The sequence below is a fragment of the Pundamilia nyererei genome, unplaced genomic scaffold (assembly GCF_000239375.1).
Source record: "Pundamilia nyererei isolate P.nyererei 1_Seehausen unplaced genomic scaffold, PunNye1.0 scaffold00037, whole genome shotgun sequence".
In the NCBI taxonomy this organism is placed as follows: domain Eukaryota; kingdom Metazoa; phylum Chordata; class Actinopteri; order Cichliformes; family Cichlidae; genus Pundamilia; species Pundamilia nyererei.
In genome coordinates, this window is record NW_005187438.1 from 1438475 (window position 1) to 1455392 (window position 16918).

Here is a 16918-nt window from a genome sequence, read left to right on the forward strand (position 1 = left end):
AAAAAAAAAAAAATCAGGGCAAAATTAAAACCAACATTTTTTTATATTTCAAGTTTGTCGCTGTTCGACACTCAGTGGCTCAGAGGTGAAAATGTTTTTACACTTCACTGGCATCTCTGGCCCCCAGCTGCAGCAACATAGTTGGCACAAATTTACAAGCCTCAGGCACTAAACAGGCCCAGCCTCTCCTGCTCCACAGTAATAAATAAACTTGTGTCTACAAACCACAATATTTCAGAATAAAGGGCAATCATGTTTTTTTATTTATATATATATATATATATATATGATTAAAGTGCATTACAGTACTGAGTGCAGTTTCTATAGGACATCCCAAAAGAAATAAAATCCTAAAATCCCATGTTCTTGGCTCATTGCCTTGCTGACAACAGGAGAACAGAAACACTATTATTTTTAGATGCTGTGGTATCTTTTCCTAACATTGCTTACTTGTGCAGAATCCCTCCTTATTTGCAGTTCCACTAAGTCAGAAATCTATATGGCCATGGGGAGAAAATGTTTCTTTTACCCATGGCTATGAAGGGAACGTTATGTCGACATCCAATAATTGGCACAAGTGCACAGGGAAAGGGCTTGGGTGGGGGGTGGGGGTTCAATTTAGACTAAGGGAAATATGTAAAATACAGGGCTCTGCAAAGACTGTAAAATTCCTATTATCTTTGAGACAGCTTGGCTGCACAGGTTTAGGCTCCTTTGATGGCTCATTGTTTGTTGTTTTTGCTTCTCAGCCTTCTTTTAACTGGATTAACAAACAAGCCTGAAAAATATGGTAATAATCAGATGAAAAAAAAATGTGAGAATATCATGAAAAGATGAAAAAAAAAATGCAATTGCTGTGTGACATGGTCTGAAATTGCGCTGGCCTAATTATCACAGTGTTAGCACACAAGAGTATGCGAGGAGTCACAGTTTTGAATGTCAATAATGAAATATGTTCTTCTTATGTTGCACAGGATTCCAGTGATGCGTAGTGAGCTAACCCTCCTATAACCTATATGCCAATATATGAAAAATTATTTTTAACGATAAGGTGACTGTGGAAATATAGATTCTTTTTGAAGAGTGCAATTGCGCATAGCCAACATATGAAGCCTATTTGAATGCAAAAATTCACACAAACAGTTTCCTGGCTGCTAAAATTACACTGTCATTCATAGTCAATAGCAGTAGCAGCTTTCACATCCATAACACATCTTAAATCCTTGGTTCACTGGCCTACGGCTCACATTCACCAACAATGAACAGACTGTCTCAGAACGCAAATATATGTGAAAATTCAAGCTGACTGATATTTCTCTTTAATAGCCTTTGGATAATAGAGATCATCTGCTTGAAAATATTTCCCCACACAGTGCCAAATGCTGTGTCTATTGTTCATCTGAACTTGACAGCATCTTGTTTTCACATGCATCCTTATTTATTTATTTTTTAATTCTACCTGAGAATAGCTACCACTCTGGTAATTCATTTCTGATTTCCATCCGGAGTTGTACTGTTGACATTATTCTTCCAACTGCAGGAAAAAATAATTAGTTTCTTCACAGCATGCAGATATTAATATTAATAAGTTACTGACGTACATTCTGTGTCCCTAACTACTTGTCATTTAAAATGTGAACCCATGAGATAGTGCTCTAAATATATCTGCTGACAGATCCAGTACAGTAATGAGCTTGAATCAAGTGTCTGTCACAGTATGCCACCATTACTCGTCTGTGACACTTAGGAGATGCTTCAAGGTGATGGATAGGTCAGAGGTGACTAATTTTAGCAATTGTTGCTGTGGGTCAGGTTCTCATCATTTTTCAAAGGCACAATCTGGAAGAAAAATCCACGACTAATTTGATTTGGAGTAATGGAGTGCGCCACACTTGATACTCTGGGTGCAAAGGCACCATTTTCAAAGACTGAACCAGATTCCTTCATGGGTTTCAACAATTATTTCACAAAGGAACAAAAGTCAAAATTGGCAAAAGAGGAAAAACTGGCCAACTTGAGAAAGACGAGGGCAATACAAAAAAAAATCATTTCCCTCCTACCAGTAGTGCATGCAGTGTTTTTTTTTTCTTGTTTAAAGTTAAAGAAAATCTAATTAGGGAGAAATGTAGAAGCAAAGTTCTCTAGATCATTTCCAAAGGCTTGAAAAACTAACAACAGCAACTACATTTGATGTTAGCAATTGAGAAGCACTGTTGTTATTGTATGGAGAAGTGTTCAAAAGTAGAATTAAATTTTAAATAGCTTTGTACTTTATCGCCACTGGTTACACAAAATCAATGCGTCTTACTGAAAGCTGAAGCTTTCTTGTCAGCCTGAAGTCCATGACGGAAGAGTGTGCAATTCCTCCAATTACACACCCATACAACATAACGCAATTTGTACAGGTCTGTCTTAAGATTCGTTTCAATTTTTAATATGGATCTCTCTGATTTTCAGCTGCACTCTAACATGGACAAGGGCGATGGCAACGTGAAGTACATCCTGACTGGAGATGGGGCAGGCACCTTGTTCCTGATTGATGAGAAGTCTGGGGATATTCACGCCACAAAGAGGCTGGACAGAGAAGAAAAAGCCATGTACACACTGAACGCAAAGGTTCTGGACAGAAACACCAATGCAGAGCTGGAGCCTGACACTGAATTTAATATCAAAATTCATGACATCAATGACAACGCCCCAAAGTTTGCAAAGGAAATCTACTTTGCTAGTGTGCCTGAAATGTCTGAAGTGGGTAAGTTATGGTTCGTTTAATTTTAACACTGATTAATGGACAAAATTAAATCAACAACTGTTAATTGGCTGGATAGCTACAAAATAAAACTGGCCATTTGTGCTCTGAAAAATCGCATCCTCATTGGACTAAACAATTAACTAAAGATCATATTTAGCTTCTAAATCTATAAGGAAAACCATTAGTCCACATTTATTTATCTGAGAATTGATGCCATTATAATGTTAATAGAATATGGCAAAACAATTTTCAAGCAATGTAGAAAAAGCAAGCCACTATTCATCAGTCAGCTGGTTTGGTTTAATGTGACGCTGTGTTCACTTTTTTCACAGTTATTTGCTGTTTTGCGATTGTTATTCACACGGTCAGGCTCATTGGGCATTCATAACAAGTAATGCCATTTGCCATTTTTAATAGGCGGTAGAAATATTAAAAGTTTAGATTGTCACAGTCTTTCCAATTAAGGATTTGCTTCATTGCACTCCACTTCATTCCATTCAAGTAATATAAATAAGCCAGTTGGCATGAATATAAACAAAGCTTACGAAAGTAATGCATGCAACTTGAAATCAATCCTCAATTATGCAACCACAAATTAATACACGGGAACAATCAAGGGTAAATCAAAACCCAATTGCCTATATGACAAAAAATTATATTCCATTTGGAATTCATAATGCATTTTTCTTAGACGTCCTAGCTTCAAAGACTGGCAAAGGATGGCTCAGTGTCACCGCTACCCACCTCTGGACTAATAAACTTCCTTATATGTTCAGTTTGAACACACTGGTTAGCCAAGTCACCCAGCTATAAAAAAAACCAGCAGCCTCCTTTTATACTATCAGTGCTGGGACTAAGTGGGACAGATGTTCGAGGGTTCATTAGTATGCACGGAGACCGTTAGACCCAAACAGGACACGGCAGAGGTCTCCTGAATGCCAAGGACAGTATTCGCAATGTAGCACTACTGAAACGCTTGGGTGGATTATACAGGACTTAATATGGAAGTGATTTCAGTGACAGCATATCTGAGAGGAACTGAGTTCTTTCGAAGCTTGAACTTTTTTTTAGACACATCTTTAGAGTCCCCAGTGTATGTGTCCTGGTGGTAATTAGTAATTGCAAACACTCTTTCAGTCGCATAAAAAATACATAAATAAAAATGATTTAGTTGAGTGGTAATTGTACCTAGACGAGCATAAAAGCATGTCAGTTGTACCTTTATCTCTCCACACTTTGGGCTGTTAACAGAAAGGGGGGGAAACCTTTTCCATTTTTGGGGGATTATTATTATTATTATAGTTTCAGCTTCTCACAAAATATTTTATGACAGTAATTGGTGTGCAAAATGGCTACGGGCTGGCGTGTCATTAGTCAAAACTGCATGGCATGAATTGAAAAACTAAATGTGTATGTTATTACTACATCTTTTCATACCAGGTTTGATTTATGAGACAGAGAGAGTATTCTTTCCTTAAGGCTTGACAAACCATCATTTTTTAGTCTCACTGCTATTTAAATTAGACCCATTACCTGGGTTTAATCAAAGTAATAATTTTGACTGTGGATCCAGATGAGATCTAATCACAGTCTGAAAGTGTAGGTTATCAATTTTGATTCACTGTTTAGTCACTCGCCTATCTCGGCACGCTTGCTTTTTTGGAGAAAATTGATTTTGTTCAGAGGCCCGGTCGTCGAATAAATACGAACAATATCAGGGCACTGATGGCGTTAATAATGGTCACTTTGAGCAACTGGCTTTCTGGAAATGAGTGTCAAATTTGCAGAAAACTTTCTCTATACAAATGGAGGTAAATTTCAAAAGTTGACTCAGTTACTTGATCATGTCTTGTTTTAATAAGCGCAGTAACAGAATCAATTAAAATTGACTTTCGATGTTTGTTTTGCAGGTACATCTGTTGTCACTGTAACTGCCACTGATGCTGATGATCAAACATATGGGAACAGTGCCAAGCTTGTGTATAGCATTCTACAGGGACAGCCCTACTTCTCTGTGGATTCTGAAAATGGTAAGCCAAACGCAGCAGGATCTCTTAGAAGCAGCTTCTAATGTGTTGCAATGTGTGTGAGAATTAAATCGGAAGAAGGGGGATTCATCTGACTCTCAGGGTTATTAATCCAAATAAGTGCAAGATTGATTTCTTCCACTAATTTCAGCTGAAATTTCCAATTGTGTTTGTGTTTGGCTGAAAAAAGTGTTCATGTTCGAGTTTTCTGTCAGGAAAGTAAGAGTTTAATATTTACAAGAACACTGCGGTACTTGTAGCCATGTAATCTTTCATCTTGCATATATCATGGAAGAAACCAAACATTTTGTCTGTGAGTCATAAAATATTAATAAGACAAAACCTTTCAAATCCATTAGTCCCATTATTTACGTACAGCATTTCTAAAATTGGATATAAGTAATGCCTGACATTTTGGGAAGTGGGCTGATAGGCTGTCGTACCAAACAGAGCTAGATGGGACGATCAATGTCAATTTCATCTCTAAGCATTCACTCAGTGTCAGATGGAAACAGAGATTGATGCAACCAAGCCCTGTTAAAGCAACAAACAACTGCACACTGTCTTATTTACAGAGCGATTACCTTATAATTCAAGAAGAAAATGATTTGAGAAAGTTCGATCACAACAACTGGGCTCTGTATTCACAAAGCAGGTTAAAATTCCCTATTTCCAACCATAAGCTGACCCTGAAAGGTATTGTTCTCAACAATGTTACAGAGGTTGTCACATAATTTATTTCTAGTAAGTAAAACCAAACTAAAATTACATTTATTAAGGACTTTAAACAAAATGCTTATATTGTGTAATCATAAAAAAGAAAAGAAAAAACAGAGAAAAGTACTGCATCGTGCATCTGGTATACAAATGTAGCACTTCTGACACAAAAAAACATTGCCAAGAAACATAATCCGGGCAGCAATTAGATTTCCCTTGAAAACTTAATTGGCAAACTAAATCAGAGGCATATAAATGTAATTTTCTAGCAGACATGGTTGCGACAGAGACAGAATTGATAATAATCTCATCGCATTTACAGTAAGAGAGGAACTAATTTCTCAAAATAAAATGTATCTTTAAAACAGCAAAAGTGGTGACTAAGGTTTTCTTTTTTCTTATTTCCAGGCACGATAAAGACAGCTCTCCCTGGTATGGACAGAGAAGTCAAGGAAAACTACCAGGTTGTGATCCAGGCTAAAGACATGGCTGGGCAGATGGGAGGGCTTTCAGGAACCACTACAGTCAGCATCACTCTCTCTGATGTAAACGACAGTCCGCCTCGCTTTGCGAATCGTAAGAGGCCTCCCTCTTGTACTTTATTGTTTTGCAAAGCATTTTAAGACAAGAGTTTTGAATCTATGTACAATAAAAATGATCATGGATTAATGAAGCAAGCACGCAACCAAAGATTTACCCATTTAATGTCATGTTTAGATTCCTTCCGTGTGACTGCTGTCGAGTCCACAGTGATTGGAGCTGCTATTGGGCGAATTAAGGCTGATGATCCAGATGTGGGCCGTAATGCTGAGATGGAGTACACCATAGTTGGCGGTCATGACATTTTTAATATTATCACTGACCAAATCACACAGGAGGGAGTCATCATAATAAAAAAGGTACCTCAATTCTATTTCATCTTCTGTTTCTCTCTATTTCTTATACTATTTTATATGTGTTTTCCACAGTCACTGTTCAAGTAACCAGCTAATGTCATAGCTGTAACATCAGACAAAAAAAGTAGTTACATTATTTCACATTTTGTAATTGGTTTGAATATTCCAGATTTGGGAAAAAGTTTGAAATATAGCCCAAAAGTATGGTTTTGATTTTAATTTGACATAAGATATGTAAAATATCTAAAATAAAGATCATTTAACTTCAAACTGTAAGTCAGGACAGCATAGTTTCAGATTAGATATTAGTTAGCAGTTTTGATGTAAGAAGAATATGACAGCCTATTTTTGAACTGAAATGTAAAATCACCCTAAGGTAGTAAAATGAATAATATAAAAATTTGTGTGCTACAAATTCTCTCAAAAGATCCCCAGATCAGTATTCCTTATTTGGATTTGTAACCTAGAATTTGGAATATGATTAAGATAAAGGCAGACAAATGAAAAGCAATCAATTGCACATCAAAATCCTGGAGGCAGATAGTTTTTCCCCCCTTTCTTTTTAAATGGAAACGTCTACAGCTTGACTTCTGATGTGCTTTCATCTCTAGCCACTGGATTATGAAACTAAGAGGGACTACGAGTTCAGAGTGGAGGTGAAAAATACCTACTTGGATGCAAGGTTCATCCATGGTTTGCAATTCAAAGACTACGCCACGGTCAAGGTAACGGTAGAGGATATGGACGAGCCCCCAATTTTCACCAGAAACCCTTACATCATCGAGGTGCACGAGGACACGGCTGCTGGCAGCTTCGTTGGTGTGGTATCAGCCAGGGACCCAGATGCTGACAACAAGCCAGTCAAGTATGCTACAGGGCTCAGAAGTGCTGAGGCCTTACACTGTGCCAGACTCTTTGAGTAAAATGCCAAATAGCTTTCCTAGCCTACAACAACAAATTCCCTTTCATCTGGAATTAGGTACTCGCAATTTTGTAAACTTGCAAAACAATCAATGGCCTGTTAAGCAAAGATTTCCTAACCAGCCAATTGGGTGTAATGCTTTATTGTAGTAATTTGATTGTTTCAAAACTCATTGTCCCAGCTTTAATTATACCAGAATAAAATCAATGCAAAAACAAGCAACACATGGACGAAATACAAAGTCTCCTCTTATCAGTTTTATAGAGTGAGGATTAAAATGTGCCCACTTAGTTAAATCTAATCCATCAGCCAAGCCATGTGTCAGTGTAGAAGGGGGGAGAGAATATTATTCATGGGTCCCTCTTGGTGATTTCCCAGTGGAAGATGGCGGCAGCATTGTGAAGTGAATACAGACTGTTTATTTCCCGGAATTATGTAAGCCCTCTGTGGCACTGCACAAAGTCAAAGTGAAAGAGCCTAATTTGCTGTATCGATTCACACAGCTCAGCGCCGCCGTTCCACACATATGGCGCCTGCCCATCTCTGACACAGAGATATGCTGCTCTTGGCCAATGCCACATGGCGTATTGTGTTGCATATTCCAGTTTCACTTGTGTATGAAAGGTGACTATGACAAATGAGCAGGCTCACAGAAAGATGTATCATCTTTTGACAATGGGGAGCCTGGAAAGCAGTTTCTTTTGCAGGAATTAATGCACTTTGTAAAACACAATTTTAAGTAGATAAGGACGTTAGTGTGTTTTTTCTCATAAAGACAGCCCCGTGCAAGCAGAATGACTTTTAACTGGTCTTCATTTTACAACAACAATAACACTAATCTGTTGTAGAGTTAACATGATTTGGTCTGTTTGGAGATTTGTGAGCACTTCTATCTCACTGGTAAGAATAACTACGTTATTTCTTGCAGATACTCCATTGATCGACACACAGATCTGGAGAGGCTGTTCAACATTGATTCTGTGAATGGGACCATCACAACACTGAAAGCACTGGACCGAGAAACATCCAAATGGCACAACATTTCTGTGGTGGCTACAGAAATAAGTAATTGTTGTTTTTGATATCCAATTTATAATAATAATAATAATTTTTCATCTGTGCCTGAATAACTGAAATTATTTTATGTAATCATTTTAGATAATCCACGTCAGACAACTCGAGTGCCAGTGTTCATCAAGGTGTTGGATGTCAATGACAATGCCCCCGAGTTTGCCATGTCCTACGACACATTTGTCTGTGAGAATGTCAAGGCAGGACAGGTATCAGTGGTTTCCGTCATTATCATGGTTTCATGGGCAAAATAAGGCTATATATAAATGGCACTGAAGCACAGGGTCAAATTCGTCAGCTGCATATATTGCATAAGTATTCACACAACAGAAAATACTTAGATGCGACTGTGTTCCCAGACACAATTTTCATGACACAATTACATTTAAATCTGCTGCTTGTATTGGCTTGGGATGCTGTTGGAACCCTGCTTTAGAACTACTTTATTTATTTGGGATAGTGTATTATCCTGCTGGAAGCACCTGACATGGAAATTTAATGCTGTTTACATCAAATTCTGACCCTGGTATCCAAATTTTGCAGCAGAAATCAAGACTCATCAGACCTGGAAACCTTTTTCCAATATTGTAATTGTCTAACTTTAGTTGAGACAATGCGAAATGTAGCCTCAGTTTGCTAATCGTAACTGATGGAAGTGGTGCCTGGTATAGTTTTCTGCTGCTGTACATTCAGAGATGCTCTTCTGCATACCTTGGTTTGGTTTGAGTTACTGTTGCCCTCCTATCAGCTCAAAGCAGTCCGGCCATTCTCCTCTGACCTCTGGTATGAACAAGGTATTTTCTCCCAAAGAACTGCAGCTCACTGGATAGTTTCCGTTTTTTAGAAAATACTGTGAACTCTATGTGAACTCTAGGTTATACAGGGAAATCCCAGTACATCAACAGCTTCTGAAATACTCAGACCAGGCCATGTATCACAAACAACCATGCCATGTGGAAATTCATTTAAATCACCTTTCTTCCCTATTCTGATACTGAACTTCAGTTGATCGTCTTGACCCTGTCTAAATGTCTAAATTTAGAGTTTGAGTTGTAGCCATGTAAATGGACCAATTCTCATCCACACTACTTCATAATTCATATTTGTGTTTCATTAAATATCCCAAATCATGAAACTGACAAATGTCTTAAAAGTTATTCTAGTGTTTTACGATATTAATTGCATATGCTTTCTAATGCATTGCCCTAACCTTTTGTTCTGATTTTTTACAGTTGATTCAGACAATAAGTGCTGTTGACACAGATGAACCTCTCGTGGGACACAAGTTTGTGTTTAGTATAAGTCCCACCAATCCCAATTTTACCATTGATGACAGGGAAGGTAAAATATTCTTCTCTTTTTTCACCATTTTTACTCTTAGAAATATTCATAAATACATCCTCATTAATAAACAATGATTCAAAATCAAAAGCCTTGTGCGATTACAGGGTTTTTTTCTGATGTTGTAATTTTTGTACTCTTTCTTGAAGAGCTCTAGTTGATTGCCAATTATCTTTCACTGCACAATAAACACAGTGGAAATGCCAACCTTCACAGTCAGATATATTGGACTGCACTGTGTTACAAACAGATTTTAATTTTCTCTGCCCTACAATAGAAAATATTTGCTTTTCAAGAAAGTGGAAATGCTCATGAAGCTTTTCAAACAAGATATGCAATGGTTGTTCAGTAGCCATGCAGTAACAGGTCTGAAAACTTTACATGTTTTTTTCAGTTTTCTCCATTTAGTCTAAGACTTTAAATAATGGCATGTATACTGTAAGATAATGTGACATAACAGACTCATAACAAGGACAAATATTCACAATTTCAACAAACAAACACAACTTCATACTTTGACCAGGTTACTGTGCCTTTGAATGAAGATGTCTACAATTACCTAATAAGCTGCAATTTGCTCTTTTATAATAAAAGCCTTTATTTACAGAAATAAAAAGAAAGCTATTCTAAAATCTCGTCATTGACAAGGTCTGAATGTTTCCACAGATAACACTGCCAATATCCTGACACGGAGGGGAGGTTTCAGCCGCCGTGAGATGAGCATGTACCTCTTGCCTGTAGTGATCTCTGACAACGACTACCCCATTCAGAGCAGCACCAGCACACTGATCGTGCGCGTGTGTGCTTGTGACAGCCGTGGAAACATGCAGTCGTGTAACCCTGAGGTCTTGCCCTTCTCAGATGGTCTCACAACTGGAGCTCTAGTGGCCATACTGCTCTGTGTCATCATCCTTCTCAGTAAGTTCACTCTTGAGTTCAGTTCAGTTTTATTTATATAATTGAGTTGTGATTTGACTATTTATAATAGTCAAATCACAACAGCAGTTGCCTAAAGGTGCCTATGAAATCAGATTTTTTTGGGAGGCGGGGAGGGGGGGGGTTTCTCTCTGCTTTTTGTGAGTCTAATGAAAGAAGTAAAAAGTCTTGACCAAAAATAATTAAAAAATGAATAAATATAATAATAATGTTAAACTAAATTCCCTCTTTAGGGTAACTAGCCAGGCCTGCTTTATTGTGTTAGTGACCAGTTTGTTCACTGACAATGGATGGCTCGTTCATGGGATCATGAAAACTTTAACTTCTTATTCTTGTAATGTTTGCTTCTTCATTTAGGCACAACAGTATTCAGTGCAAATAATAGCAACTCGGTTCTCATATTCAATTCAAGTCAGCGAAAACAATTATAAATCATTCAAAATAAAAACAGCTGCAGCTCCATCTCTATTACCGTATTTTAACAAGTTGCACAACTCTATAAAGTAGGGGTGTAACATATCTAGTTACAAATGAGCAAAAATTAAACAGTGGAAAAAAATGTAGAAAACCAGAATGTTTTTTAAGTATCCACTTAATGGAAAAACACTGAGGGTAAAGGTGTATGTACAAAGCAAGACATTTTTATGCTTTAAGTGTAATATAGGGGTGAGATGTGAGCAATAAAAGCAGTAAGGAGACTTTAAAGTTCAGGACTACTGTGAAGAAAACAATATAATATTATATTTTAAGCAAATAAGATCCAGGAAAAACCTGCGGGGAGTAAAAGATTTTCTGGTGGAAACCCAGAACACCACAGCATCATCAGGTTAGCTAAAGAACATCTGTTGCCATGGAAGAACTCTTGGTTTATGAGATGTGGCAACAAAGAAACTGGATTTAAGAAACATTGTTACAAGTAAAGCACTTATTGAAATGAACAGAATTCTGGCTGATCCTAGTTTTATTCATTGTTTTTTGGAAGAGGTCTGTGAAGATTTTTTTATTCATTTGTTTTTTTAAATCGAAGCTTACCTGTCTTTGAAGGTCACATCAAACCCATTGGTACACATGTTTAGTTATCTGTCTACTTCTTATCCAACCTCATTACCATTGCTACCATGGTTATGTTGAGAACTTGCTGTTCTTTTGGCATATTAGCAGTTACCATAACTCCAAAATGCAAAATTATCACCCCAGGCAGGCCTTATAAGCATCATGCTGCAGGCAATTTTGGCTGAAAAAGTCAATAACATGGACCAGAGTGACTTGTTTGCTCAAGTGTTAAGTGCTCAACTGTTAAGTGGCCGCATGGAGTCGAAAAACCGAATCTCTCTTCTATCACAAGGTCTGCCATTATAAACAGAGAATGGATTAAAAGGTTGGACTCCCAATTTTTTTTCCCTAAAAGATGCCACTCTATCTAGGGACTCCACTTTGACTGGCAGCAGCTTAGCATCTTAATATGTTAAAACAATGATTAAATCCTGCACTAAAGAATAGCTGATTTAAGTATTTCACAGTCAAACATTACGGATTGTTTTAACAATAACAGAGTGAAGTGCCTCAGTCTACTTCATATGAGCTGGCTGATGACCATAAAAAGCTTGCAAACCATAGTGAAGATGGCTTATACAAAAAAGGTTTAAAATAGAAACCTGCCTTTGTAATACCAGTGACCATGTTCCATGCAAACAAATGTGGCCAGTACAAGGATGCCACACATCAGCACTTAAACCAGGTGGTTCCAGTTGTCATGGAAACTTAGTTACGTGTTAAACTAGTGTTACTAAATGAGATGAAAACGCTAACACCAAAAATACCAACTGCAATGTTCTCCTTAAGGAGAATTGAGGGTACAAAGTAGCTTATTGAGAACACAAGGAGTTATGCAATTTTAGACATTTGAACAGACTATTACATTTGGTATGGATAACAAATAGAATCAAGGACCCTGAGAAAATCTTTAAAATATCTTAAATTATATAACTGGTAGCAAAGTGCAACATGGGGTCTTTCTGGATTCCTTTTAAAATGTGAACAATCAAACATAATTACTTTTGTCTCAAAAAGTAGTACAATGGTGCTTCTAGGCACCCTTCATTAAGACATAAAACCACTTAACTAAACAGTCGGTATTTCTCTGGGAGGTAAGGTTGTATGCTCCTTCCTAAGTAATAAAGCATTTCTTTCAGAAGTCCTTGTGATCCGCAGTCAGGGAACAGCAGTAGCAGTTCTACTGAGGAGAATTTTAAAAAACATGTAGGAGTATTTTTTTAAGTGCATGTCCAATAAGTAATGGGTTTCAACCATCACTGAACCTTACCTCCTCTGTCAGCATAATACTTGATAGAAGCACTTAAGGCTTAGGATTCCTTGCAAACTGCTGAGGGCAAAATAAAAGACAAGTACAGATCTGTCCTCATGAATGTGTATGTGTTTACTCCTCTGTCCCTAACCTTTTTCATGAGATGAATTTGACCCTTTTCCTCCTTCCTTCTGTCAAAATATTGCTTTGGAGTTTGGTGTATTCCTCGAGTGACTAAATTTCTAATACAAGCCACCAGATTTTCTTGTGTCTGTCTGCTTTAATTCCAAATTTTAAATTCTGTCAGGGCAGACCGCATTGCACAAATTTAGTATGCTGAAGGTTAAACTCTGCACTCTCCTCTTGAGCAAAATATCATGACATCTGCTCATTATCCAACGCTTTTCGCGCTTGAAGCTCCCTGACAGACTGTCTCATTCACCTCTGCTTGACTCCAAAAGACAGGCACTGAGCTGGAACAGTTCGTCATAGCTGGTCCATATCTTGCTGCATCTCCTTAAAAAATGACGCTGGTCAATCACAAATGTTCCTAAAGTACACTACTCAGCAATATAGCCTGAAGGCATTAAAATTAACGTCCAAGTGGGATGCAAGTAGAAAACTATGCTACCTGTGTTATCTTTTTATCTGATGAATAGCAGGTTAATTTAAAATAATACATTTCTTCCAAAACTGTCACTCACTGAAAACATGCTCACTCTGCAATCTCCTATTCTCTTTTACTACTGGGGAGAAAAAAAGATGAGGATGCATGTTAGAGAATGAAAAAGGGTCCTCTAACCATCGTGCATTTTGTACAGTGAATGTAACATTCAAGGGGGAAAGAAATAAAAAGCTTTTTCACTGAATCTTCAATAATAGGAGGTGAATGCCTGAGGCAGTGTTGCGGATTTGTCACTGGTAGCAAATGTGTTTCCCCTATGTGCCTTTGCTCTCCTGTGCTCTTTAATGCATGACACATGTTCGGAGGCAGACATCTTATGCTGTGCTTTCTCTCTCTGCATTTCCCGCTGATTCTTGTGTAGTGATTGTGGTGCTGTTTGCTGCCCTGAGGAGACAGAGGAAGAAGGAGCCTCTGATCATCTCCAAAGAGGATGTCAGAGACAACGTTGTCAGCTACAACGATGAAGGGGGTGGAGAGGAGGACACTCAGGCCTTTGATATTGGCACGCTGCGCAACCCAGAGGTGATGGATGCTAACAAGCTACGCAGGGACATCATACCCGAAATGCTGTTTCCCTTTCGGAGGACATCACCTATAAAGGATAACACGGATGTCAGGGACTTCATTAATGGGAGGCTTCAGGAGAATGATTCAGATCCAACAGCACCCCCTTATGACTCCCTGGCCACGTATGCTTATGAGGGCACTGGGTCACTGGCAGAATCCCTCAGTTCCCTGGAGTCCGCTGCCACTGAGGGGGACCAGGAATATGATTACCTCAGCAACTGGGGACCACAATTCAAAAAGTTGGCAGAGATGTACATAGGGAAGAGCCCTGGCAGAGAAACTTAGACAAAGATAGTCTCTCTTTTCCAAGTCCATGCTTCTCTGTCTGTTTATCTAGCTATCTGGCTACCCAGCTATTTGTCTAGTCAGTTAGCTAGCCAGCTAGTTGACTGTCTGTCTGCCTATCAAGCTATCTATCTGTTTGTCTAGTTTGCTAGCTAGCTTGCTAGTTAACTAGTTGTCCATTTGATTCTCATAAATGTGTGTGCAGGCACAAAAATAAACACACACACAGACACACACAGACACACACACACACACACACACACACACACACACACACTTAAACAAAAATCACTGCTATCCACATGTGGATGCTAAAATGAAAATTAAGACTTGAACTGTGCAGAATTTTCTCTTAATGGAGATACAGTATAAATCTCAAAGTTTTACTGTTTTTGGTCATAATCAGTAAAGATGCCTTTGAATTTTAGGATTTTTTGTGAACAATGATGTGGACAATGTGTTTTGTAATTGACATGAGCGATAGTAGTATTGTATACTATCAATGTTTAATGGTACCGGACTGGGTTTGGGTGGGATAGGGATGGAGTCGAATGGCTTTTCGAGCCAGCTCCATTAAATACTGTACATGTACAAAATGTTTTTAACGATGGACATCCTATATACTATTTGCTATATCTGTTTGACAAGCAATGTTCATGTGAATGGTTGGTGCAGTTTATTTGTCAAACTGTGAATTCATTTCATCATATAGGTGTAACATGTAATGGAAAGTGTATGTTGTAGAAAACTGTCATACACTGAATTCATGCTGTTTGAATGCTGAGTCATATTGTTTTATATTTATATTTTTATACTTATTTTCTTAATAAAACAATGTAAAAAAGAAACCACACATTTCCAGTTACGTAATTTCAACTAATGTGGTTCATTAAACTGCTTTTGTGATGAAATACAGAAATAACCAGAGAACTGTAGCTATTCACTGAGTAAAAACATGTTGGATCTGATATTGACAAACTGTCTGAATTGAACAAATCTGTAAGAGGTACTAAACTGGGCTTGGCAGATATGATGTGTAAAATAACTGACAGTGTAAGAAGCGGGTAGTTGTGCTATAAATCACCATCCTGATAAATCTGTATTTGGAGAAATATGGAGTATTTAGAAAAGTACACAATTCAGAGACTCACTTCTTCTGATTTTCATTTGGATTTTCACGAAAGTTTGGATTTGAAAATGTATTTGGGTTTTGTTTTTTCCTTTCCCTTGCGGGCAGCAAACTGCGTTTTCCTAGAAACATTACACCAAACTCTATGTAGTTAATTTCACACTGATCTGCATTTTATTTTTAATAGAAGGTAACAGTGGGTGGCTTTGGAGAACCTCCCATCAATGTCTTTCTTATGTTGCTTCATTAGGTTACAGATCTTAACACCTACAATCTCACTGCTGTAGTGCCAGTTATGTAGGTGCCGTCCTACTTTTAAGCACTTTTCAGTATTCCAACCACACCAAGAGGAAGTACTTGCAAATTAAAACAGTTGTCAAATGCCTGTCTGGTCATTTATATTTTTATGTTCTGAAACATTTTTGCAGATCAACACATTTCTTCTTGACAACAATAGAGGTGCAACTGAAGTAACTTACCTCTGAAGAAAAGCTGAGCAAAGGGAAGCTGCATGGTTCTACAGTAATGGCTGCTTAATACCATCATACGTCCTATCATAGCTATTACCATATCAGAATGAAAGACATGAAAATAGAAGCTCTCATAGCACAAAACAGCTCAATGGTTCTTATGCAAACTGAAAATTCCAATATTTAAAACCATTTTGAAAGATACCTACAAATACTCTGTAGAAGTACCAACTATTTAGTTATGTACAAGCTGTCCGTCATCCCTAACAACAAAGATGTATTTCATAAGGCAGCTATTAATTGCATAATGTTAAGTGGTGATTATGTGCAAGCTAATAAATCCAATATAAGAGCTATAAAACCTTCAGTGAGTAGAAAGCAGAGATGTTAAATTTTCTATTCTGTGCAAAGACTTCATAAAAAGTTCAACCAACACCTCCAACATGTTCTGTACTGGATTAACTTTTATTTGATTTAATAGATGTAGACATTTTGTGTTAGGCACTTTGTTAAGTGCAATGTGCTTTCCAAGACTGCAGTCAACATAAGGAAACAATGCGTCTGCCCTTTTATCTGTGGTCATGACTTTTCTGTACGTGAGAGCAGACAGTTTGTTAACTTTAAAAAAAAAGAAAAAAATAGACTTGTGGATCCAAGGTCTGTACAAAACCATAAGCAAGCAACTCTTGTTAACTTTCCGGCGTAGTTTTGACCACAATGATTTAGAGACAGCACATAGCATAACTGCTGCATAATTGTAATCATACGTTTTTCTTATTGATCACCTTTCAGCTCCTAATAATGATGGGTGCTAT

At 37.7% G+C, this 16918-nt stretch overlaps 1 protein-coding gene across 1 annotated transcript in view; it reads left to right on the forward strand.

Moving 5' to 3' along the window:
- Positions 1 to 15321, forward strand: part of LOC102199257 (cadherin-10-like) — a 25346-nt gene extending 10025 nt beyond the window's left edge. Inside the window, exons 3-12 of the mRNA XM_005730417.1 lie at positions 2458 to 2752; positions 4663 to 4782; positions 5905 to 6072; positions 6214 to 6395; positions 7004 to 7257; positions 8243 to 8379; positions 8473 to 8594; positions 9618 to 9726; positions 10393 to 10644; positions 14014 to 15321. Of these exons, the coding sequence (XP_005730474.1) occupies positions 2458 to 2752; positions 4663 to 4782; positions 5905 to 6072; positions 6214 to 6395; positions 7004 to 7257; positions 8243 to 8379; positions 8473 to 8594; positions 9618 to 9726; positions 10393 to 10644; positions 14014 to 14504 (2130 nt within the window). The 3' untranslated portion in view covers positions 14505 to 15321. The remainder of the gene's footprint in view (positions 1 to 2457; positions 2753 to 4662; positions 4783 to 5904; positions 6073 to 6213; positions 6396 to 7003; positions 7258 to 8242; positions 8380 to 8472; positions 8595 to 9617; positions 9727 to 10392; positions 10645 to 14013) is intronic.
- The last annotated feature ends 1597 nt before the right edge of the window (positions 15322 to 16918 follow it).